We start from the raw sequence: 25927 nt of genomic DNA, 5'->3' as shown, positions 1-25927 counted from the left end.
GAGGGAGAGGGAGAGGGAGAGGGAGAGGGAGAGAGAGAGAGAGAGAGAGAGAGAGAGAGAGAGAGAGAGAGAGAGAGAGAGAGAGAGAGAGAGAGAGAGAGAGAGAGAGAATTTAAATTACCATTGAAGCAAAAATCTTCATCAGGGTCCAGTCTAAGCCAGGAATAAACAAAATGGAGACTGCTTTAAAAAAAGGTTGTAGTTTATTGAAGAGGACAGACAGAAATATGGCTCTGGAGCAGGGAGTGGTGGGTTTTTATACCTTCTGGGGCTCTTGAGGTTGTTTCCTGTTCCTGTTTGAGGCTTTGTATTTCCTGTGTCATGTATTTTGTGTCCCTTTGGCATTGGTGGGTTAATCCTATTATGTCCTGTCTTAGAGTTTGGGTGCAGTATGTATATTTTAAAGGTCTTTGTCTTCCTAATCTCTTCAGTTTCTAGCTGGAAGGCTCAAACCTTTCTGAAAGTATTATTGAATTTGCATTTCTAAAAGTTGGCCTCTGCTGGGTTTTCTGCTTGGGGGAGAGGGGCTGGGGTTGGTTTCTGTCTTTTTAAAGATCTTCTCCATTATTCCTTTGGGAAAATATATTCTGCCTTTTTAATATTCCCCCAAATATTTCTTTTTCTGGATTCTTCCCACACTACAATACAAAGGTACAGGTTATGTTCTGAAAATGTGAACTAGGGAAAGAATACTAATTTATTTGGCATCTCGTTTATTATTTATTATTCATTTTGATTTTTATCCTGTCTTTTTTATTTGTTTTTATTAAGGAGTACATAATACATGGGCAACTATTTATTTATTAGATTTTTATTCCATCATCATTGCTTTATATGTTACTCAAGATGCTGAACATACTGTCAGAAGGAAAAATCAGGTACTGTTCTAAGCTGGGAGTACACTGTACAAATGAGCTGAAGGCAGGCTGCATTTTGGAAAGGAGATCTCTTTATTTAGTTGCCAGAAAATGGCTCCATTGTTATTGCAGTTACTCTATAAGCCAATAAATAGCTCATTGGGATGATAGGTGTTGGATCCCAGCTGCACTCTCAACCAGCTTGCAAAATTCCAGAAGATTTAACAATTCATTCTCAAGAGCCAGTACAAGTCAGCTCCAGCACATCTTTAGTTATAGACAATTGTGGAGCAGTAAAGCCCATAAGCTACAGAGTATTCTAGAAGCTACACTTCTAAGCCAGAGTATTTTAAAGCATGCTTTGTATGTGGTTTAAAAGGTAAAGGTAAAGGTTCCCCCGCACATGCGTGCTAGTCGTTTCCGACTCTAGGGGCCGGTGCTCATCTCCGTTTCAAAGCCGAAGAGCCAGCGCTTGTCCGAGGACGTCTCCGTGGTCATGTGGCCGGCATGACTAGATGCCAAAGGCGCATGGAATGCTGTGGCTTACTATGTGTCAAATACACATGTCTTATTATTCACAGTCATGCTGTAATAGGCTATGAGAGTAACCTTAAGAGGCAGGAGGAAGAGCAGCAGCCTAAAGAAATATCTGATAAATGAAATCTGAGTCCAAAGCAGAAATGTAATTTGAGAAAGCATCTCAGAATTGACTCTCTCGAGTTCTCTGGACTGGAAAGGAAGGGGAGAGGAAAAATGCTTTCAGACTTGCAAGATTCTGTTACTTTAACCATTCAATAAAAGTAGTATTAGTATTCTTGATTTTTGGTTTCCTGGTCTGGGCTACCTTGAAAAGCTGATATGTGCAAAACCAAACTTTGTGGGATAAAGGAAGTGTGCCTTGCCTGCAATGCCTGGCCTATGCCCCAAGCCCCATTTTGTGTGTATGTGTGTGTGTGTGTGTGTGTGTGTGTATGTATATGTCTCTTGTGATTTTTTTAAAACACGGTATGGTGCCAGGTTTTTTCTTTGTATTGGATTATTTTAACCTGGCTAAGTTATGAGGTTCTTTTGTATATTTTTTTATAAATTGGTTAGTCTCCCGGAGTCATACATATAAATATTCAAAATAAAAGCAAAACAAAGCAAAAAACCTCTGCATAATGACTTGGAGTGACATGTGAATCATGAAAAGGATAGCTACGAATCTTTTTAAAAGGAGCATATTTCTATTTTGGAGAGGCTCTCAATCCAAGTTCAGACAAATGATTTTCAAAAAAATCATGAGAAGGGAAAGCCCCTCATCAACCACAGACAAACAAATCTGCTTATATGCTGAGATATTCTGCATTTCTATTTAAGTTCTTTTTTTAAAAAAAAGTAATTTTAAATTGTATGGGATAATAATCCTGTTGTAAAATAAACATTGGGGAAATCAGAACAAATTGCTGCTCAACCATGAAATATGTATTGGGTGAAGTTGGTCCCATGACTGCTTTTCTTCCCAATTGACCAGATTCTGCTGTTTGAGTGGTTTAGCCTCATATAAACTTTCATATGTCTTGTATCTTTCTTGTTTTAAATGGGCTTTTCTTTGTAACCAAACCTTAAGCAAGGTTTAGCATTCACTGGAATATAATCAGATGGCTTTCATGAATAGTCATGACTTTTAACTGTAGATTGAGATACACAGGTAGTCCTTGATTGACAGCCATTCATTCAGCAACCATTCAAAGTTACAACAGCATTGAAAAAAGTGACTTATAATTGCTCCTTATACTTACCACTGTTGCAGGTTCCCCACAGTCACATGATCAAAAGTCAGGCACTTGACAATCAGCATATAATTACAATGGTTGCAGCATCTCAGAGTCATTTGATCACCACTTGTGACTTTCCCAGTGAGCTTTCAACAAGCAAAATCAATGGTTAATTTAATTTTGTTGTGAGTTACACAGTGGCAATAAAGATATTCTATTCTATTCTATTCTATTGAATTCACTTAACAACTAGATCACAGGTCTGCAACCCGCGGCTCCGGAGTCGCATGCGGCTCTTTCAGCCGTCTCCTGTGGCTCCCAGTCCTCTGCCATGTGCAGTCCAAAAAAAAAGGTGGAACTAAAAAAGTTCAGCCAATCAATTGAAATATGCAGGGTAGGTGCATATCTTGCCTTGGCTCCACTCTTCAGTCAAACCCTGTTCTGCGCGTGCGTGCATGTACGCGCATGTGCACACATTTTTTGCGGCTCCCAGTTTTTCCTTTTGTGAGGGAACCGGTTCCGAGTGGCTCTTTCACTGTTTCAGGTTGCTGACCCATGAACTAGATGATTCACTTAACTGCCGTGATTTACTTAACCGGGGCAGAAAGCTTGTAAAATTGGGCACGACTCAGTTAAGAACAGAGTTGCTTCACAATAGAAATTCAGTCTCATTTGTGGTTGTAAGTTGAGGATTACCTGGACTCCTGATTCAAAAGTCTAACAAAACTCAAGTGCCATGTAGTAAATGATTTAGTAGGTATATAACATTCATTCCTTCTTCTCCTCTCCTCTTTTCTTTTTATCTCCAAACCTCAGAATTTTCAAACCAATGGTGGACCGCTATAGATGGACTGTATTCAGCTTAGCAGATCTCAGTTGGCGAGTAAACTTTGTTCAGAGCTGGCTGTTACCTGTGCCTATGCTTTTAACTGCCCTAGCTTGTTTTTAATTAAACACAGGGCTTTTTTTGTCACAGAATGCTCAGAACGGAGTTCCGGCATCTTTTTTGGATGGAACCTTGTAGGATAGGCAAGGCGGGTTGTATGACATCTGTGAGTTCCGGCACCTTTTTCTTTTACAAAAAAAGCACTGATTAAACATATGAAGAAACTTCACAATTTAACATGACAGGCTGTTTTGGCCTTGAAGATAACCTCTTTTCCTCATTGGGTGGATGCTGTTGCACCTTGACTGTTGAAACAGCTTCATGAGAACTTTTTTCTGAGGCAGAGAATAGCCAGCACAGACTCCCCAGTGACATTCTGGTTAACTAAGGAATGCCTCTGCTGTATCTCATTGCTTTCCCAGGGAGCACAACAGCTTGCAGAACAGTAAGTGGCAAGGGTTTATTATAACATTATGCCAAGCTAAGGACAAACTGTTCTCCTGAAGAATGCTTTACAGCCTTAAATAGAAAGAAAAGCGATTTGACAGGCCAAGAAGAAGAAATTGCCACTGAGTGGCTAATTCTGAAACAACATTCAAGCTCCTATTGCTGCTTCTTATTGTTATACTTGTTATTATGGTTATTATTTTACTACTATTATCTAGTACTTGAAAGATAAGTATATCACACAGTCCCAGCAAATGGGATTAATACACGAGTGTGGCTGATGTGGCATAGTTTCTCCCACATGTCACTTCTTACCTATGAATGTGGATGTAGGAAAGACTGCAAGGGGGTGGGGGTGGTGGTAAAACAAATGAACACATTAAAAACAAACGATTAACAGAAAAGCAATTATTCACATTGGCAGATTGATTTTCCGGTTCTTTAGGACTTATCAAAGCTGCAGTGGTTCTTCTACTTGTTCCATAATGTCTCAAAGGTCCTTTGCATTAAAGGGGAAAAAATATTATGGGCAGCTACTGTCACTGGAACATAGGCATCTGTTCCTAATTGCATCAGAGATATATTGAAAATCTCATCTTTTAACCCTATAGGGTGGGTTTCACCTCCTGAGTTAGTTTTCTACAATCTGAAAATAGTTTTTTACATTTGGAAGATTTCAACCTGTACAGCCACTAGGTAATGCTTTACAAGTTGGTCTAATTCTTCTTTTCCCAGGCAAAATACTTATATGAGTTCATGTTTTATTCATAAATATAGGTATATATTTATAGTCAGGTTTTAATACACAGCCTACTATGTTTTTCTTTATTTCTGTTTTCTGCTAGGCCACAGCCTGTGTATTTCATCTTTAACAGAAAACAGATTTTGCATTTAAAGAACTGGGAAGTCAGCTCCTATTTCTGAATTGCAGATTACGGTATTAAGTTGTAATCTGATATTTGCAACACCCATCAATTATTAATGCATTCTGTCTGTGATCTGTGTTCGGAGAATGAATCTAAACAGCAAATCTTCTGATTGCAACACTCATTTAAATCTTTGGACTTCTTTACTGCTTCGTGGTCTTTTACTCTTTGTCATTTCTCACCTGTGAAGAAATTTGGAGAACCTCAAAAGGCTGTGTCCATTTCTGAGCCAGTTAGTTGAATCCTATAAAAAGTATTGGATCTATAAAAAGTTTGGGTTTTTCCCCCCATGCTCTGATTTTTCTGTGAATCATTCCTGCTTGGTGCCTCTATTATCTGCAAAAGTATGTCTTTTGGGGAAAGAAATGAGGCATTAATCTGTGCTGCTGGTGCCATCTGCTGTAGGAAAATGTGCAAAACTTACTTTGTACTTTATTTGGTTGTACACAGCTTGAAGATGGTTGGAAAAATATGCTTTGGATCTTGCACATAATCAGACCCTTTTTTTAAAGTGAGATGTTATTGTTTCAATCTTTCAGCAGAGCCTGAAAAGATGTCTCTCCCCTAAGAAGGTCACTCATTAAAGTTAATGCAGTAGCATCTTTAGTTGATTGATTAAGTGCCATCAAGATATTTTCAACTCCTAGCAACCATATAGGATAGATCTTCTCCATAGATCCATCTCCATTAAAGCTAATGCAACTCTTAAAGCAGAAACTTTACTGGGGCTGCTTTAAACAAGAGTAGAAAGGTGACATTTAAATAGTTTCAATCCATTTTATTGCTTGTACTGCACTGTTTACCTTTGTAGTAGGCTTCTTCATTGTAATGTGGGAAAAGATTACATATTAATTTGAAGTTCCACCTCAAATCTTCTTTCCTTTCAGGAAACATATATTCTCTTAAAATATGAATAAAACCCACATCTTTGTGATACTGCTTTTTAATTCTAATCTAAACAAACAGGCCACTAAAGATTTTGAATCTTTGTTAATCTACATTAGCCATCTTTAATTCAGAGATTTTTTTCTTCTTCTAAGATCAGAGACAGGCCTTTACTTCTCAGCATTCTCAGCAAACTAAAATTGCTTCAGAACAATGATATTTGACATCAGGACACAACATTCACTCTTAGATAGTTGCATCACGATGCCTGACACAAATATGCAAGCCGTGGGTTTTGTGTACATTATTGTGATGGATATTTTATTACTTGCTCCCCCTTGCTCCCACTGTACATGCCAACATTGGGATATTTGCAGCCAGACAAATCAAAATGATGAAAAGTGTATTGTGACATCATGGCACCAGTAAATAATGTGGTCCATATTTATGGTGTACGAGGCAAGCATTGGCAGGAATTAATGCATTCTCTTGGCTTTGTTTCCCTCTCTCTTACTGAACATCACCACTCAGTTGGAAAACATCCATCCATCTTTCTCAATGGAGCTGGAGTTGGGGGAAAAAGGTGTATTGCAAATTGACTCGACTGACTGATTTTGCACAAGTGTTCTTCCTGAGTATGTTCAAAGGGATTGGTGGATGCTCCCTCTTCAACAGAGGTTTAGCTCTATTCCAGTGTTCAAAAGAAGCTTAAATATAAGGTGACAGCTGCAAAGAGATCTGCATGCGTGCGCACACACTTAAATTCCACTAGCCAGCTGATCTTCAAGCTGACTTATGTCTCTTAGCCAAGGTTTTGCTTGCAGACCTGGTAGATACAGGGGAAGAATAATTTTGGAGGACAGTTCCCTGGGTCCAGAAAGGAGAAGCTGTACCCAGCGAGCATACCTAAAACTCTTGCCTCCTGTTTCCCCACAAAAACAACACAGTGATGTGGGTTTGGCTGAGAGAATAACTGGCAAAAAGTTATCTGGTGACTTCCATGCCTAAGGGAATGTTCTCTTGGTTTTTAGTCCAGCAGTTTCACCACTACACCAAATTGGCTCTCTTAAGTGGCTAGTAGGTGCAGGATTAGGCTGTTCCTTAATAGTTACCTTGGCTTAGGCTTACTGCATAGTTGACAGAATGGTTGGTGAGGTATATCCACAGCAAAACCTGTTACAGGATAAGATAAAAATACTACTATTTTAACATGGGTACAGCTATGGACATTTACTTGCACAGGTATCAGTGTGAGGGAAACAAATGCATTGTCCTGAGGACACGGCAAAAAAAAAAAGAGGTTTCCACAATTTATTTATTTATTATTTATTAATTTAATTTATATACCGCCCTTCTCCCAGGGGACTCAGGGCGGTGAACAGGGCAATACATAAAAACTAGATACAAAAATTAAAATTATTAAAACATGATTAAACAATGCCCATAAAATTAATACAAATTTAAAATTAAAATCGTTTATAAAAATCCCACCCCGTCCCATCAGGCCAGGCCAGCTTGTTTAAAGAGATGGGTTTTAAGATCGCGCCGGAAGGAGCGGAGATCGGGCGCCATCCGGAGCTCAACCGGAAGATGGTTCCATAAATCCGGTGCACCCACAGAGGACGCCCTCCCCCTGGGGGCCACCAGTCGGCATTCTTTGACCGGTGGCACCCTGAGGAGGCCCTCTCTGTGGGAGCGTACTGGGCGGAGGGAAGTTGACGCCGGCTGCAGGTGCTCCCCAAGGTATTCCGGACCCATGCCATGAAGGGCTTTGTAGGTCATTACCAACACTTTGAACCTCACCCGGAAGACAACTGGTAGCCAATGCAGCTCACGGAGCAAAGGTGTGACATGGGAGTATCGGGAAACTCCCAGTACAACTCTCGCGGCTGCATTCTGTACCAGTTGGAGCCTCCGAGTGGTCTTCAAGGGTAGCCCCATGTACAGAGCGTTGCAGTAATCAAGACGAGAGGTCACGAGCGCATGAGTGACCGTATGTAAGGCATCCCGGTCTAGATAGGGCCGCAACTGGCGCACCAGGCGAACCTGGGCGAAGGCCCCCCTAGTCACAGCTACAATATGGTCTTCTAAGGAGAGTTGTGAATCTAGGAGGACTCCCAAGTTGCGAGCCCTGTATATGCCTGTATTGCTGTTTATGCAAGTTGGGAAAAATAGATCCTCTGAAATCAATAATAACTAGCTTATATCCCTTTGATTTTAGTATAGATGCATTACAGCCGCCCCAAATAGTAAAGTGAAATAAATAGCACTCACAAATATAGTATCATCCTGATCTCATTAGGTTGAACATCAAGGAATGATTTTCTGTTGTGCTTCAACCATCCTGCAATTCCACATACACGGGAATCATCATCCCCATCCAGAAAGGTGTTTCTTTCTATACCTCTGCCATTGGTTGATTTCCAGAGATTACTTTACAGATTTGTAAAAGAGGAACAACCTACTGTGAATTCTCATCTCATATGAAGCAGGCTTCTTAAATTTCACATGTTGCAAACTATATATAAGATCAGAACACATTTGCTGTTCCAGTGGTGATCAAGTAAACTGAAACAAGTCTTTAGTTCCCCAAATTACTCTGTTAGAGTGTTCAGATTTTACGTTTATTCTGCTGAGTTGGTTAACACATGTCCCCTCTGCCCACTTAGCAACCTGCTTTCAGTGATGCCTTACCTCAGTCCACAATGGAGGGAAAAGCCACGGCAATGCAAATGTGTTTGTTCAACAAAATTCTGAAAGCTTTGCAGAAACTGCTGAGCAAAACAAGACCCACCAAAATCAAGCACCGTTAACAAGGGAGAGAAGCTGCCCTCCATTTGTGGCTGTGGGTTGTTGTTGTTGTTATTGTTTTGTGGTGGTTGTAATACTGAGTTTAACAGCATTTTATTATAATGTTTCAAACAGTATATGTTGTGCTTCAGAAGAAAGCAAAACAATCCCACTGTTTTGCTGGGGGGAAAAAAGAGTGAAGCAAATGTTTTGTGTTTCCTGTAGTTGTTTACCTATCATTTATCAGGTGACTACTTCCAAACAATTCTAGAAATTTACACTCATGAGTTTTATTTATTTATTTAAGAGCTTGGCCCTCCCTTGACCCCATTCATTGTTAACCCGAGCCCTCAAAAAGAGAGAAACTCTTAGAAATTCTGTGCTAACTCATCTTCATTATAGACACATCTATAAATTCTGAGGACACGTTTCCAACTGAAATCACAGAGAGATGCAATCAAAATGTGTAGGTGTAGAAGATGGAGAAAGACACCTTCGGCTATCAGGTAAGGAAAAAAAATGACCAGGAGAAATATTTTTATTTTTATTATCTCCTCTCTTGAGCATTAGTACATCACAAAGATGGAATATGTTTATATTACTAAATAATTCGATATAGATTGATTTGAATTTCCTCCTAAAATAAAGTTTCAGTATACAGTGATGAAGAAGTGTTTAACCAGCCACAAACCCCATTCTTCTTGTCTTGAATTTGAATCTGGCAAGTAGACAAAATTAGAGCTATCTGTTATGGGGGATACTCAGCAAGCAGCTGAAGGACCTTTTCCTTTGAAGCTGAAAGTCTCTTAAAGTCCCCTGTGCCAGCTGATTGTTTGTACAAAATTGGAAAAGTTAACTACTCCAAGGTGATACAATGCTAAGGTTGATAGAAAATATATTTAAATAAATTCAGCTTCAGCTCCAGGGCACAAACTTTCTACAGTATATCCATGACAGTATAGGTTTTATAAAGTGTATGTGTATGTTTGTGTGTGTGTGTGAGAGAGAGAGACAGAGAGGAACAAAGAGGGACAAAGAGACAGAGAAATAGAGGGACAGAGACACACAGAGAAAGACAGGGATCTAAGCACTTAAGACACAGCCAGATAGTTGTTTTAAAATACTTTCCTCCATTCCAGGAAGCAATATGAAAATATGCCAGCCAATTTGCTGTGCCCCAACAACCCATTTCTCTTTTCCTTCAGTACGTGGTGCAGCCATGACAGCTTCACCCCCAGAAGTGTATTCTCCCAATTGTAGCTTCAGGTTCTTCCATATGGGTCAATTAGTACCGAATTTATTTTTTTACAAATTCAGGAAGTCTCAGAGAAGGGGAATGAAGATAATCAGAGGACTTGGAAAGAAATCAAATGAAAAGAGATTGAAGGAACTAAGGAAGACTTGAGGAGATAGGCATAGCAGTAGTATGACAACATTTTTCAAATATTTGAGAGATGGTGACATAAAACAAGATTATGACCTGCTCTCTAATATGGGACACAGAATAAATGAACAATTTATAGGAGAATCTGACTGCTTTTTTTTTTAAAAAAAAAAACCCTTTCTAATAGCATGAGCAACTCAATAGTGGAACAAGTAAAGGAGAATTGGGTAGGCATCCCATTACCAAATGCTTTCAAGTAAAATTTGGACAGCTTTATGTTAGGAATAATAATTGAATTAAATTGGATCCCTGAAATTAAACTGGATTCCTGAACAGAGCGTTAGATTAATAGGTTAGCTACTGTAGATCCCTCCCTATTATGTATTTGTCTATGGTGATAGTAGCATAAGAGAAGAAGAGGCAGAGCGGATGGGGCAGTCAAGAGAGGATTCAGCCGAGAATTGTTATGTGTCCACAAACACTCCACATCCAGATCTCCCAAATTCTGTGGACTCCTATCTAACACCAATTTAATGCTGACTCATTTTAGAAAGGGTAATTTATGAAAAAAAGGAAATTATGATGTAACCTTAGAGAGAGAGGGTAAAATTCAAATGCACTTATAACTGCTGTCAAAAAAAATCAGAAGTGCTTATTAATAATCTTTTCTTTCTACTTTCTCTATGTCTTACTTATTCACCATTCTTCCTTATTTTCTTTTTAAAAAATATGTTTTATTAATTTTTTAACATAATCACCTTAATATTTGGTAAACAGTGTGTTGTCTGGGTTTATATTTAAGAAACATTCACTAACAGTTGATTTCTATAATCTATAATCCACATAATAACTTTACTTGATTTCTTCTTTTTCCCATAATGTTCTCTTTTACCAATCTTAAGTTAATACAATTCTTGTTATTTTAATGAATGATGATTGAGTATAAAAATTTTCTAATATTTCTACAAATAATAATCACATAAATATAATATTCCTTTTCTATCTAGTCATTCTGGTTGTCTCATCATAGATCCTGTTTACAGTTCTTATTTAATTTTGTTTTCCCCACAATGTTCAAAACATTCTTACTGGTTAAGATTTTCTCAAAGTTAATTACATTTAAATATTTAAGTCTATTTTTTTCATGTAAGCCAACCCTATACTTTTACCTTTCTTAAGGAATAAATAAGACTAAAAAAAGAAAAAAAAGAATAAGAATAAAAAAAATAAAAAGATAGCATGCTACTTAAAATCCCTATTTTCTATAAGCTAATACATATTTATTTCCAAAAAAAATTGTTCTTTTTTACCATAATTAAAAATATATTTAACCTTTAAATATTCTGTTGTGTTTCGGGTTCGAATGATCATGAAAGATGCCAGACAGATGAGGACAGGGAAACAGCAGCTTTATTGATAACCACAACTGTACTGAGGGGTTAGGGTGTACATGCATTCTTTATATACCTTCATACAACCAATCAGATTGAACCCATTATTCCTGCTATTATGGTTCCCGCTTAAACTGTTAGAGTTCAGTACATGTGCTGAAGAACTGTTAGTTCCCAATAAGTCAGTGAATAGGTGTTTCTCCAAATCCCAATACATAACATATTCCATTTAATAAATCTAGTCCTCTAGTCTTTTAACTCTTATTCAAACATTTTTTTAATCCATTGTAATTTTCTTAGAGTCAATCACCTTTAAATATCTAAAACATTTCCTTTATGTAAGCCATTCCAACTCTTTTATATTACTCATATCAAGAAATAAATAAAAAGAAGAAAAAGAAAGCACTATGTTACTTGAGGGGCTCTGCCCTCTTAAAATAAAATTCATATCCAAAATTTTTCTATTTCTTTAACCATATTCGAACAGGTGTTTCTTTTTAAAATATTCTCTCTGATAGGCCCCATCATCTATTTTCTTAATTTTCACGTTAGCCTGTTTCTTTTGCCCAGTATCTTTCTTAATCAATATGTTCTGTTGAATCAAAGAATCTTTCCGTATACTTATAGGTGTTACTGTAGATATAAAAGGCAAGTCAAGTACAATATCTTTTTAAGAGGCATTTGCCCATTATTTTTTGTTGAAGATCTTTTTCTTTTTCTCTCTGCTTCTCTTATCATTTTTGTCTCTCCAGTTCTAGTGTTTTTCCTCGCATCTCTGCAGTCCATTTTGTCCAATCTTTTTTCTTATCCTCAAATTTGCTTTGTGGTGTTAAAGTATAAGTGTATTTTCCAAATCCACCATTTCTTGTACATTTTTTCCCCACTTGGGTTAAATCATACTTGTTTGTTTTGTTAGGTTCCATCTTTAAGTCTATATCCTCATATTTGTATTCAGTTGTCTGTTTTATTTGTTCCTTCTCTGTTGTTGTTTCCTGGGATGATTTTTTTGTTGTAAAGTTAAACTGGAGATGAATTGGTTTATATTTTTAAAGTTGTTTGGGATTTCTTTGTGATCTGAAATCATTGTTATTTGAATTAGTTGCAACATATCATATGTCTCCTCTTGAAAAGTATTTATTTTTTCTTGGTAAGTTCTTTCTATAAATCTCTGATTTTCTATGATGACCAAGAATCCAAATTTTCTTTTCTCTGCAAATAGCTTTGGGGGTCAGAGTTAAACAGATACTTGTAATCCAGAAAGTTCAAAAAAGTTTTTTTTTGTTCCCTGAAGTTTGTAAGTCTCACTTTGTCTGCAGCCCAGATTGTTTTCTTTTTTGTCACAGTTGTTCTCTATTGTTAGAGCTTTGAAGGTCACAAGTAGAGATTAGTTTGTTCCAGATTTTGCCAAGTCCTGAATGAAAGCCATAGCTGTCATAATCTTCATCCACCAGTAGATGTCAGCACTAGTTTATTTTACAAATTTTCAAAATGAACAAATTGCCTTTACAATGAGAATCTTAACTATTCAGTAATTTCAAACTTATCCAAATTTAGGTTTTATAGTCATTTCATTTCATTTCAATACAGTTTAGTCCTCCATAAAAGGTTTAATTTTCCACTTCCTTTAGTAAAAGGGTGGGGCAAAAATCCCCCTCCTTCACTTTCGGAGGTTTTTTGCTTCTTGGAATTTTTTTTCTTCTTCAGGAAAGTTGATAATAGAGAAAAGCGATGTTCTTACCCAGATTCAAATGCACTGTTTACAATCAGCTTAAAATAGTGCTTTTGACTTTGGTTGCTTGCACCTTAGGCTAGACCACGGGTGGCAACCCGCAGCTCCGGAGCCGCATGCGGCTCTTTGAGCCGTCTCCTGCGGCTTCCAGTCGCCCGGTGCGCGTGCACCTCTCCGAATGGGAGGAGGTGCGCGTGCACCACTCCAAAGGTTTGGAGAGCTGCGCGCGCACCTCTCTCGCACCTCTGCCCGAACACCCATTTGGAAACCGCTGTTCGGGCGGAGCTGCGCGCACACCTCTCCAAAAGTTTAGGGCTGAAGGCGGTGCTGCAAACCCAGCGCCCGTCACCACGGAGACCCGTTGCCGCAAACCGCTGTTCGGGTGGAGCTGCGCGTGCACCTCTCCAAAGGTTTGGAGAGGTGCGTGCGCAGCTCCGCCCGAACACCCGTGTTGAGACATGCTGGTGTTCGGGCGGCAGTTTGGAGGTCCCGGGGGTGGCTCCGGTGACGCCCGGGCTGAAGGCGGCGCCGCAACCCAGCGCCCATCACCACGGAGACCCGTTGCCGCTAGCGTGCAGGTGCGTCCACCAGCAACAGCAGGTCTCCAAACCGCTGTTCGGGCGGAGCTGCGGGCGCACCTCTCCAAAGGTTTGGAGAGCTGCGCGCGCAGCTCCGCCCGAACACCCGTGTCGAGACCTGCTGGTGTTCGGCCGGAGGTCGGGCGGCAGTTTGGAGGTCCCGAAGGCAGCAGCTTCGTAGACGGGCCGCGACAGCTTCCTCAAAGAGCGGCACCTCTGCCCGTTCGCGCGGAGGTACGCGCGCACCTCTCCAAAGGTTTGGGGAGGTGCGCGCGCACCTCCGGTCGTTCGGAGAGGTGCGCACGCACCTCTCAGAATGGGCAGGGGCGCCGCTCTTTGAGGAAGCTGCCGCGGCCCGTCTGCAAAGCTGCCGAAAGCGGCAGCTTTGGAGACGGGCTGCGGCAGCTTCCTCAAAGAGCGGCACCTCTGCCCGTTCGCGCGGAGGTACGCGCGCACCTCTCCAAAGGTTTGGGGAGGTGCGCGCGCACCTCCGGTCGTTCGGAGAGGTGCGCACGCACCTCTCAGAATGGGCAGGGGCGCCGCTCTTTGAGGAAGCTGCCGCGGCCCATCTGCAAAGCTGCCGAAAGCGGCAGCTTTGGAGACGGGCTGCGGCAGCTTCCTCAAAGAGCGGCACCTCTGCCCGTTCGCGTGGAGGTACGCGTGCACCTCTCCAAAGGTTTGGGGAGGTGCGCGCGCACCTCCGCCCATTCGGGGAGGTGCGCGTGCACCTCTCCAAACGGGCGGTGCCACTCTCCATTTGGAGAGGTGCGCGCGCACCACTGCCCGTTCGAAGAGGTGCGCGCGCACCGGGCGGCTGGGAGCCGCAGGAGACGGCTCAAAGAGCCGCATGCGGCTCCGGAGCCGCGGGTTGCCGACCCATGGGCTAGCCTTTCTCCTGTTAGTTTCTGCAAGGCTTCTCCTGGACCGATCGGGTCGACCGCCATCTCTCCGTGCCCCTTGGGACTTCCTTCCTTTGCTGCCTCTTTGGGGTGGCTTCTGGCCCATTTAGGGTCCCCTAACAGAAAGAAACTCAGCTGAAGGGCATGGAGTCCCGAACCCCTCGACTGCTGCACTGCTGCACAGGACCGGAAGTCCATTCTTCCTTATTTTCTTTGTTTCTTTTCTAATATTGGTATTGTTTTTATCCTGTTAAAATGTCTTTAATAAAAGTTATATGTAAAAAAGAAGAGGTTTGTCATACTTGTTTTCACTTTCCATTTCAGCTTATAGCATTGCAACATCTTGGTTGTTTTCTATCCAAGTCCTAGGCAGCTTAGCTTTGTGAGGTGTGCTGAGATTGTCTGCTGTCACCAGTGCTAAAAACAAAGCAATAACACATCTTCTATTGTCTAGATATACTTTTGCAGCATAGCAAAGATATTTGGGGCTTAATCTGTGTCAGGGCTCTCTTGAGTTCAATTCTAGCATTTTTTTTCAAGATCAAGGTTAACCTTGACATTTATAATGAAAGAGAAATGAAAATTGTCTTGAGCAATTGTATGTTCTCAGCCTTTTAAAAATTTTTACGGTTCCACAGGTTGACATTTTGGTAGGGATGGGAGAGAAAGACAATTAAATCAATGCACTGGTTCCTTTTCATTAGACACTGTGTATTTAATCCCAGCAGCTAGATGGTAGCACCAGTTTGTGCATGCATTTATAAGCAGCACAAATTTGGATTGCGGATGCTGAATTGATATTTACATATCAGACAAAAGAGGCATTTTTCTTTTAAGAAAAAAAAAATCATTGTAAAATCACAGGAAGTTTGGTTTTCCACAAGACATATTTGTGCAGATAAAGTGACAGGCTAGATTGCCTCTAATCTGCCAGTTAAAGATAATCAGGAAAAAAATATAAGGAAAAAACAAAGGACCCATTATTTTAGTATTTAGGTTATATTAAAGGGGAAATCTTTGAATAGATAATGCTTTATATTTGAAGTCATTGTGACTTTAATGTGGCCTTTTAGAATGTGCGGTACACACATATTATGCACAGGATCTCATTTCACGGCTGCACCATTATAGTCTAAATGCATATTTCATTTAATTGAAGCTTCCCGAACAAAAAGAGTTTCTGATTTTTGCAGACGTCTGCTGGAGCTGACCATGAGGAAACTGATGGCAACCGTGTGTGTCGATTGAGTAGCAGACAAAGAAGCAAGATCAGCGGGACACAGCTCTTGGCAACAGAACGTGAAACAATGGAGGCGTCTCTTGGTGCAAACTCTTTAAATCAAGGGACACGGGAGCTGTATGTAGATAAACCGCCTCAGTTTCAGGAAGCAGGTGAGACCCTCCCCAAAGATTTCCAGGTAAAAGAAGGCTTATCACACAGCCAAGAAGAACCCTGCAGAGATCACTCAGAAGATTGCAGGGGTGTAGAATCCTTTGGCAGAAAAGATCAAACATTTGAAACAGACATAGAGAGCAAAGATGAGCACCTGGGGTGGCTAGACACAAGGAGAAGCGAGGAGACCTCTGAAATAGCACCAGATGAAGATAAAACTTGCTCAGTGCGGGACGGGAGTAAGTTCCACCCAACAGAGAAAATGGACGGGAATCATCCTAGAGCAACCCAGGAAAAAGAAGAGAGCAAAGACGTGTCTGTTTTGGAGCCTGGCATTCCCAAACAAGCTTTGCAAGAGTTTAAGAGTGTATTGAAAGAGAGTCCCTTGTTAAGCAACTGGACCTGGGACAGCAGTGAACTCAGGGCTACCTCTTGCCATGCACTTCTGAAGTCTAGGGAGGAACCATGTCAATGTATGGAAACTCCTCCTCCTCATTTAGGAGGCATTGACCAGAAAGTTCCCATTGTGCACATGCATGGATCAGGGCAAGGAGGAAAGCCCCAACTGGGTTACAATTCTGCTGGGTTGGAGAAACAGCCATCAAAAGGGGATGATTTGGAGCAGGCCGTTGGGAGTCAACGGACCCCTTTTCCAAAGGTGGTCAAAACTCCACCTACTAACTTTGAGCCCACATCTGGTAAGCGCATTAAGTCCCATATGAAATAGAGGGATTCTGCTATTATCGGCTAAGCATGCAATAAAGTATGATTGCTGTAATTGATACTATGGCATTATATACTACCTTCATTCAAAACCAGTGTCATACATGTAAGGAGATATAAAAGAAAATGATAAAACACAACAGTAAGCAAATTATAAGGAAAATTAGTTCAAACAGTATCAGATATGTTAAATGGCAGCAATTTGTAGCATCAAGGTAGGGTGAGATGGTGTGAACTGTTAGGTGCCATTGCAAATATTTCATTCCCACCTGGCCACTACATAGTACAGAACCTATGCTGGAGAATTATTTACACTCCAAACTTGATTTTATTTGAAAATCACATACAGATGCAGACATCTCTTATTTAGGGTATGCAAAATATTGGGATTGAGTTATTCTCAAAGTCCTGTACTATTAAAGTGACTGGCTTCTCCAGAAGAAGCATGGCTGCTTTAAAGGCTTTCTTGACATGCCTCTGTATCTTTGTCGCAAGTGTGGGAAGTGTAGCTGTATAAATTTTACAAACCAACCAACAAGTAAGTGTGTTCATGAAAAGTCAACACTGTTGGAACTGGCAGCACAGGTGCATAGGCAGTAGAGAAACCCAGAGGAAGCAGCTACTTTAATACTTCAAGGAGGAGCAGCTTACTTGGGCCAACGAGTTTGAGAAGGGTCTCTTTTGAACTCTTTGCACAGCCCTATTATTTATGTTTTTTACTAACCTCCTTCTCGTGTAAGTAGTTCATCATTCAGTCTTAAGACAAGTTCCCATCATTCCAACCCAGAATTCAAAGCTGGTTGAATCCTGGAGATCAGTGTTCTTAAGGGCACCCACTTCTCAAATATTGTGTCAAAAAGGTATGTCAATGGCAAATATTTAAACCCTACCTTATGATGATTGCATTTTAATTTTTTGTTTAAAGAAAAAGAATCCAGAAGAGATTCCAGTGGGAAGAAACTGGGCAGTGGTGATTTTCTTCACTTCACCACTGAGATAGAGCACATCGAGGAACAGATGGCAAGGGACAATATCCACTTTGTCAGGTTTGAAACCACAGATATCCATGGTGTGTCAAGATCCAAGAGCATCCCTTCTCGGTTTTTCCGGGTATGTCTGTATTCTTTTCCTGTTTCCTGGATGCAGTGGCTCCTTTTGCCACTTTGCAAACCTTTGTTACTCCAGCATGCCATAAATTGCCCTTAGGTTCACCAAGAACCTTCTAAATATGTTTTATTCATCTCTCTCTCCCTCTATTATAAGAAAACTTAATTCATGCAGCTTGGCAAAGTGGGTTCTTTTTACACATCCAAGCTTTTCCTCCTCAGATGTATCTTTTTGCGTGGATCACCTTAACAAAAGGTTGGTTTGATCTGATCCTAGCAAATTTCAAGAGTCCAAGGCAAACAACCAGAGATACAAAAAGGACAGCATGTAACTTAGTCTAGTGACAAAAATACCCAACTCTTTGAGTGATTCAATCCAATCAGATAATACCACAGAAATGCATAATGATTTAAATTATAGCACTGTAGGTAGTCCTTGACTTACGATCACAATTGAGCCCAAAATTTCTCTTGTTAAGTGAGATATTTATTGAGTTTTGCCCCATTCTATGACATTTCTTGCTACAGTTGTTAAATGAATCACTGCAGTTGATAAGTTAGTAACCCAGTTGTTAAGTGAATCTGGCTTCCCCATTGAGTTTGCTTGTAAGAAGTTTGCAAAAGGTGATCATGTGATCTTGGGACACAGCAATGGTCATAAAGTATGAACCAGTTGGCAAGCATCTGAATTTTTATCACATGATCATGGGGATGCTACAAAGGTGTAACTGTGAAAAATGGTCATAAGTCACAATTTTTCAATGCTGTTGTAACCTTGAATAGTCACTAAATGAACTATTGTAAGTTGAGGACTATCTGTATTTTGTTAAGCAATAATTAAAGATCACATTATATATTTTTGGTAATAGTTCTATAGAAAATAGAGATCACCAGTAGCTTTTTTGCAAGTTGTTTCTGCAATAGCCAGCATGGGCAGCTTGCAGGCAGCACTTTTTGCTTAATTCTTATCTTGAATATTTCAGGTTTTACTTGGTGATCATAAAAATATGCTAGTACAATTAGAAATGCAGTGGCATTTGCTTTCATGCTATATGTCCTTTGAACTGTAAAAAAATACATTTTACTTTATTTTGTTTTTACCTCTTGCTTCATTAGGCTTTGTTCTTTAAACTTTAAGGTTAGATCTATAGTATTTCACTGATGTCATTTAGGCATCAACAGATACCAACTGTTTTCCATAGAATTTAGTACTGCTAAAAGATAATAAGCTAATACCTTTTGTAATCATTCTCTCTGTGTTTGCCCAGCTCAGTTTTCTAGAATAACTTATATTTGTTTAAAATTAATGCCATCTTAAGAAAATTAAACTTGACATGGAAGTATAAATCATTACTTTAAAATACTGTTACTGCTGCTACTGTGATACCAAAAGTCATAAAATGCAATAGGATTACTTTTTATTCTTATTTATCCAGAGACTCCGGTCACAAAGAAGCAGGAATACAGCTTTGTAATTCACTTGCTGAATTAAAAGCTCTATTAAGTCATGCTCACACAACTGTGCATACCCAATTCACAATCTGGCTAGCAAGGCTGGATTTCAGGAGTATTGAATAAGGACACCTCAGTACGTCATTCTGTATGATAGCTCCCAATACTATAATTTCTTTCTTGTATTGTAATTTCCAGCAAAGCTTGGGCAGTCCCAGTGTGGCAGTCTTTTCTTACTGCTTAGTACTTTTCCACTGCAATGCCATTGGTTCATTTGGTTCACTTGGGAACCATTTCTTATTCTGATAATTTTTTCCTTGTTTTCAGAACCATTTCTTCTGTTTTCATAGTAAACTTCAATCTGGTACTTTTCCACATGTGTAGCAGTTGACATTTCTTAGATTCAACCCTTCCATCTTTATGGCCCGTTTTATGGATGTAGTCCATCTTCTACACATGTGCATTTATATATTTAGAAAAGACATTTTTTATTATTTATTTATTTATTTATTTTTATCCTGCCTCCATCATTTTTATAAATAACTCAAGGCAGCAAACATTCCTAATGCTCCTTCCTCCACCTATTGCCCCACCACAAAACCACTGTGAGGTGGGTTGGGTTGCAAGACAGTGATTGGACCAAAGTCATCCAGCTGGCTTTCATGCCTAACGTGGAACTAGAACTCACAGTCTTGCTAGCCTGGTGCCTTTACCATTGGACCAAACTGGCTCTCAAACACTTTGTATTAAACTGCATCGCACTGACAATAGGGCAGCTGCATCTTGACATTAATGATAACAATACTGGCTATACCTGATGGTGTTACTGTATATTGGTGTATGGTTAATAACAAATAACACTATGACTATTGTTATTACTAATGCTGTTTTTAGAAGGTGAGATATAATCCTACAGTCTGACCTTTACTGCGTGCACTACTAAAATACTGATATGATAGGGTAGACTCACCGTTCTCAAGTACTGAGTTTACCATGCTACTGTTTGTTGGCCTGGCTAGATTTTGCCATGTTCAATAGGCGACATGGGTGATGGGAACAGGCCAGTCTGTCCACTCCCATTCAGTGAAGGATGAGAGAAACACCCTAGAAAGCATTCTTAGCACAAGGGAGATATATCAAAAGTCAGGGACATGCACCTTTTCAAAATTTATCCCTTCCCACTTGACCTGTTCTTGTGATTCAGCTAATGTGTCTTGCAATCAACATGCCATTGCTACTAAATTCAGGATTAATTTATGCTGGGCACACTGTAAAGCAAGTATTACTTGCTCAATTTGGAAAACAACACAACAGGTAGTGGATTGGAAGCGTTTGCATTTTTTTTGTGGTGGGGGAGGGGGGTGCATTTTGCCAAGCACTGATAAAGGATGCTGTAGGGAATTGCCTCATTCCAAAGCCACTTAATGTCTATATTGCCAATATTTTTAAAAGGTGCCTTTTACCTGGCTTAACTAGTTTTGCAATTTGAATAGTAAAACTCAGAATGTCAGGCAGTCTGCTGCTTCATGGGCTGGGTTAAAAGGTTTAAAGATGTTGCAATAAAACACATCTGCAATGGTTCAAACTATTTTAAGTTCAATCAAGTATTCACTGACTCCCAAATATTATTCAAAGGCCAGGAACAGCAATGAGTAAAACCTCATTGCTGTTTTAAATTCAGACTTACCAGTAAGACGTTCTTTGTAATATGATGGAAAAAACCCCCACACATTTATTTTATACAGAGTGGCCTTTAAAAGTCTGTAGTACTGTAAGGCATTTGGATGTCTTACCAATTTACTGTGTATTGCCATTTTTGGGGGTGTGGTATATTGGGTAAAATTTTTATCAGCCTTGCAGGGTGATACAGACAAAGAAGCACATTCAGATGAACTAACTCTATTTCATTGTAAGGTTACATTAAGAGAATCTTGCAAGTCTGAAAGTGCATTTCTCTCTGTTCACCTTTACAGCCCAAGAAACTTTCTGAGACCTTTGCCATGCCCACTTTCTTGCTGTGGGCTAAGGTACCTGTTATCTGCCCATTACCCTGGCTGCAGCTCTTCTCCATGTCTCCCAAGTTCATTCCTTCATACCATTCCAAATTTGATGGAAACAGTTCCATCACAGTCAGCCTACATGACCTCTTAGGAATTTCCTCCATAAAATTAAACTACTATCACCATCTTTCAAGGAGGACATTACAAAATATTTCAAAGAGAAAATGTTGCTGGAAAGTAATTCTATACTCTTGACTCAATGATCTCATGAGGGATCTCATTAAAAATTACAAAAGTATAGTTTCAGTTGTGATACACAGCTAATATCCCCTCTTTCTTCACTGCCATTCCCTCCTTTAAAATTGTTTCTACTTCCCTAGTATTAGCAAAATACAACAAAATAAGCCCTGAGAAATGAAATACTCTAGGCATGTGGAAACTCAAATTTTAAACTCACTTATAACATTGCAATACTGTTAACATCATTACCATCATCATCATTATTATTACCATTTTTAATCTTCCTTTATACCCAGAAAGCACTTAAGGCGACAATAAAATTGAACTTACTTCAGGTTCTTTGTAGCTGAACATATTTTTTAAAATAAAATCATAAATTAAAATGAATATCTGCATTCATAGGAAGCTTGGTCCAATTGCTAATTCTTAATATTATTTGTCAAAAATGTACTGAGCAGCATTAGTTCCATAATGCAACACTGTAGATATGCTAGCTGGTGTGTTATCACAGAGTTCCCCAACCTTTCCGGAGGGAAAGGGAGAAGCAGAGAAATGTGTGTGCACGTGTGTGCATGCGCAAAAAGGCGCGTGCATGGTGGTGATGCCAGCATCTGCACATATGTGCAAGCGGATTACGTGCACCTGCAGCAATGCTGGTGACAGTGCTGGTGCCTGCACGCCCATGCAAGCGGGCCTCTAGCACCTGCAAACGGGCCGCTAGCAATAGCACGCATGCGCAAATGGGCCGCTAGAGACAACATGATGCTGGTGGCGGCACTAGTACTCCCATGCATGCATGCACAAATAGCACTCACTAGCCATTCCCGCAGCCCATTGGCCAAAAGGGACTGGGCCACGGCCCACAGGTTGGAGAGCCCTGTGTTATCAGACCTTTATGTTACTATCCTATTATATTTGCTGCTTTCTGGAAGCTCATTTGGGAACTGTCTTGATTGTGAGGTCTGGACCCAGAGACCTGAGGTCCCTTTCTTAGCAGCATTATGACTTGTTTATTGAGCCTTTTGTCATCCCACTCCACATAGACACAGAAACACACACATATAAGCATACAGATATACCCACATCCTGTGTCAACTCCTACACTGCATACACTGCATACACTTCTACAGAGTGTATGGCTTTTCCCTTGGACAATTAGCTATGGTTCCTTCTGAACCATCAGAACTTTCCCTCAGACATGTAATCTGTCGATGTGATAGTGCTATTTAGGGATGATTAATCCATCCAAAGCACAGCCATATGTTCTTCTTCCTTCTGTTTAGACCAAAGCAATACATGGGGTTGCCATGCCAAAAGGCTACCTTGAGCTGACCCTGAATCCAAGGGATCGCGAGCCAGGCCATGTTCCTACAAGCAGTTTTAACTGCGACATCATCCTGAGACCCGATTTATCAACATTCCGGATTTTGCCATGGGCAGAACAAACAGCAAGAGTGATCTGTGATCCCTTTATGGTGATGGGTAATCCTCTCTTGACCTCGCCTCGGCACATTGCCAAGCAGCAGTTGAGCCAGCTCCGGGATAACGGCTTTGCGCTGTATTCGGCCTTCACTTACGAATTCTGCATCTACGGCATTGCTGAAATTGTCAATTCAAAGACCATCTCTTTTCCCGCTGCCACCCTACTCAGCAATCATGATCAGTCCTTCATCCAGGAACTCATGGATGGCATGTATCACGCTGGGGCAAACATTGAAAGCTTCTCATCCTCCGCTGGGCCTGGCCAGATGGAGATCTCTTTTCACCCAGAGTTTGGCCTGGGTGCAGCAGACAGTGCCTTCACTTTTCGGACAGGCATTAAAGAAGTAGCCAAAAAGTACAATTATATTGCCAGTTTTTTCACCGAGGATGGATTATATAATTCTGGAGTTCTGACCCATAGCCTTTGGGACAGCAGCAGACGGCATAATTTGTTTGCTTTGGGTTCTGGATCCCCAGAGCTGACTGAAATAGGGAAGAATTGGCTGGCTGGGCTACTGATGCATTCTGCAGCTCTCAGCTGCCTGTTGGCCCCCACCGTCACCTGCCGCAAAAGCTACAGTGGGTGTAGCAAAGGCTCCAAAGAGGCTGTGGTTGCCAAGGGAGCATGGAATGACAACAGCTGTGCATTTAACATCCAAAATCATGGCGACAAGGGGACCTGGATGGAAAATCAGCTGGGCTCAGCCACAGCCAACCCTTACTTGGTGCTCTCAGCTACAATTGCCGCAGGTCTGGATGGGGTAAAGAGAAAGCTCACGTTCCAGGAGGCCACAGGGAAGATCCAGAGCTCCACTCTGACGAAAGCAGGCTTGATCCCTCTGAAGCTGGAAGATGCTCTTGTGGCTCTCCAAGAAGATGAGTGCATGAGGGAAGCACTGGGAGATTATTTTGTCCAGTACTTCATCAACATAAAGCAATATGAGGTGGAAACTGAGGAAATGGATGTAGAAAGAAATAAATTTTTGGAATATTTTATCTAGTGTGAAGATGAGATTGGAGAGTTAATAGAAGCTAAGCAATGCAGCTGTGGATCAGGAAGCCTCTAGATCACATTTCTTTCCTAAGTGATCTTTTTTAAGTGACTTTAAGGAACTCTTGTCTTTTTTTTCTTCTTTTTCTTATAAACTGCAGTACAGCTAATAAAGGTGCAGGTAGCAATGAACTGATTTACTGTAAATGGCATTACAAAAATTCTTGAGAAAATATTGTACATGAAGTTTTAGTAGAATATTAGTTTCCTATAGCCCTTTATAGGTTATTTTGCATGAAATTGTTTTTCTTGAAGACTCCAGATCATGGGTATCAAACTCTCTGCCTCACGTGACGTGTCACGATGTATCATGACTTTTTTTTTTGCATTGCTGGAGCTGGGGTGGGTGCGGCCTCAGCATGATGCAACCGCCCTGTGGGCTAGCAGTTTGATACCCCTGCTCCAGATCAATCTACATATCCTCTTGTTATATAGATTTCAGCTGCATTCAGCTTCTTGTCTTGTTTTCCTCTGATTAATTACAAATTGGGAATGGGGGAGAATATTACCTCACAGCATGCCATGAAAAGAGACTAATCCGTTTCCTCTCTCAAATAATCAAAGCAAACCTTTCTCCCTGGCTAGGAAAAAAGGCTCCATAGTTTGTTTGTTTGTTTTAAAAAAAATTGGTTGGTCACATAGTCAGCCAAATGTTTAGACTGAATCTGGCATTTTTGTCTACTTTATTGAGTCCTTCCCAAGACCTGGGATAGATAGAGGCTGTTGTTCTTTTATGGTGTTATTGTTGCAGGATGTAAGCTGTTTTGAATAAAGCTGCCTTTTGCAATTGACTGAAAAGGGTTTTGTCAATGCCAATGGTGTTCAAATGGTGCTTCAGGAGGTTTGGGATTGCACCCAAGGATCCTGTTACTATTGGTAGTATCCAGTGGTGGGACTTTGCACCACTTTGGCAGAACCAGTAGCTAATTTTTGTTGCCCAGGCCTAGAATGTACTTCTGGAAGCAGCATCCACACAGAGAACCGGTTGTTCACATATTTGAATCCCACCACTGGTAGTATCTTTGCTTTCTTTTGCCACAGTTGTTCTGTTTCTATTTGCAGGCCTTTGTACTTTGTGATTTTCCCCCAGTTCTTTATCTTCTATCCTGCTGTCTCCAGGTACCTCAGCTATCACTATCCAGACATCTTTGGCTTTCTTATCAACAATTTTAAGTCTGGGTTGTTATGTGGCAGGTGTTTGTCTGTTGAATGTAAAGTCCCAGTTTCTGCAACAGCTAACTAGGTGGTCGACTGTTTCTTTAGCTTCTTTCCCTAGAATTTGCTGTCTGTTGTTGTCTTCTCAATTCTGGCTTTGTATGCATTTGTTCTTAAGGTTTGGTCTTGTGCAGTCAGAATTAGTCTCTTTCTTCAACTTTCTTACTCTTAGCTATTTCCAGGCCTTGTTGTTATCTGCTTTACCTGCAAGGATCTCTTTCTCTCTGTGTGTGTTTTTTTGTGTGTGTACTGGCCATGTGATGCTTTGCCTTGCTCTTTTCTGTTCTTCATTTAGCCTTTCTTGCAAGCCAGTTTAGTCTCTTTGGTACAGTAGTCAATAAGCCTTCATGGTGTACTAGCTTTAATGCAGCTTCTTCACTGTCCTTCAGGTATTCTTCCAATGCTCTTTTTTCCTTCTGCAATTGTCTAGGGTACCTGCAGCATTCCATGCTCATCTATGCTCCTTGGTAGGTAGAGTCTGTCAACACTGCTGCATGAACAAAAGGGCATGATTCATTGTCATTATTTTTCTGTTCTTCCTGTCCAGTCCAAAGCTTCTAGCGTGCAATTAAAGCTTCTTTACCTGCTGGTTTCTTGGCTATAGCTTTAACATGCTGCTTTTTTTATTTCCAATCCTTCCTTCATCTTCCTTATTTCTAGGTGGTGCTTCTTGATCAGGTATTCTTTGCTCTTGTTGTTCTTCAGCTTCTTTTCCTTCACCTGTTCTTGCTTGCTT

General features: G+C 40.5%; 2 protein-coding genes across 3 annotated transcripts in view; one reads left to right on the top strand and one right to left on the bottom strand.

The window, feature by feature from the left end:
- Positions 1-25927, bottom strand: part of PHF3 (PHD finger protein 3) — a 626630-nt gene that overhangs the window by 135745 nt on the left and 464958 nt on the right. The gene's annotated exons all lie outside the window — the stretch shown is intronic.
- Positions 9028-24266, top strand: LGSN (lengsin, lens protein with glutamine synthetase domain; the record flags this gene model as incomplete). The annotated part of the gene is made up of 4 exons (XM_081346133.1): positions 9028-9054; positions 15723-16620; positions 17571-17755; positions 22727-24266. 4 exons carry the CDS (start codon positions 9028-9030, stop codon positions 23924-23926), a joined length of 2310 nt encoding a protein of 769 aa, XP_081202259.1. The 3' UTR covers positions 23927-24266.

The sequence above is a fragment of the Vipera berus genome (genome assembly GCF_964194415.1).
Source record: "Vipera berus genome assembly, chromosome: 1".
In the NCBI taxonomy this organism is placed as follows: Eukaryota; Metazoa; Chordata; class Lepidosauria; order Squamata; family Viperidae; genus Vipera; species Vipera berus.
This window is presented reverse-complemented; position numbering and strand designations above follow the sequence as displayed.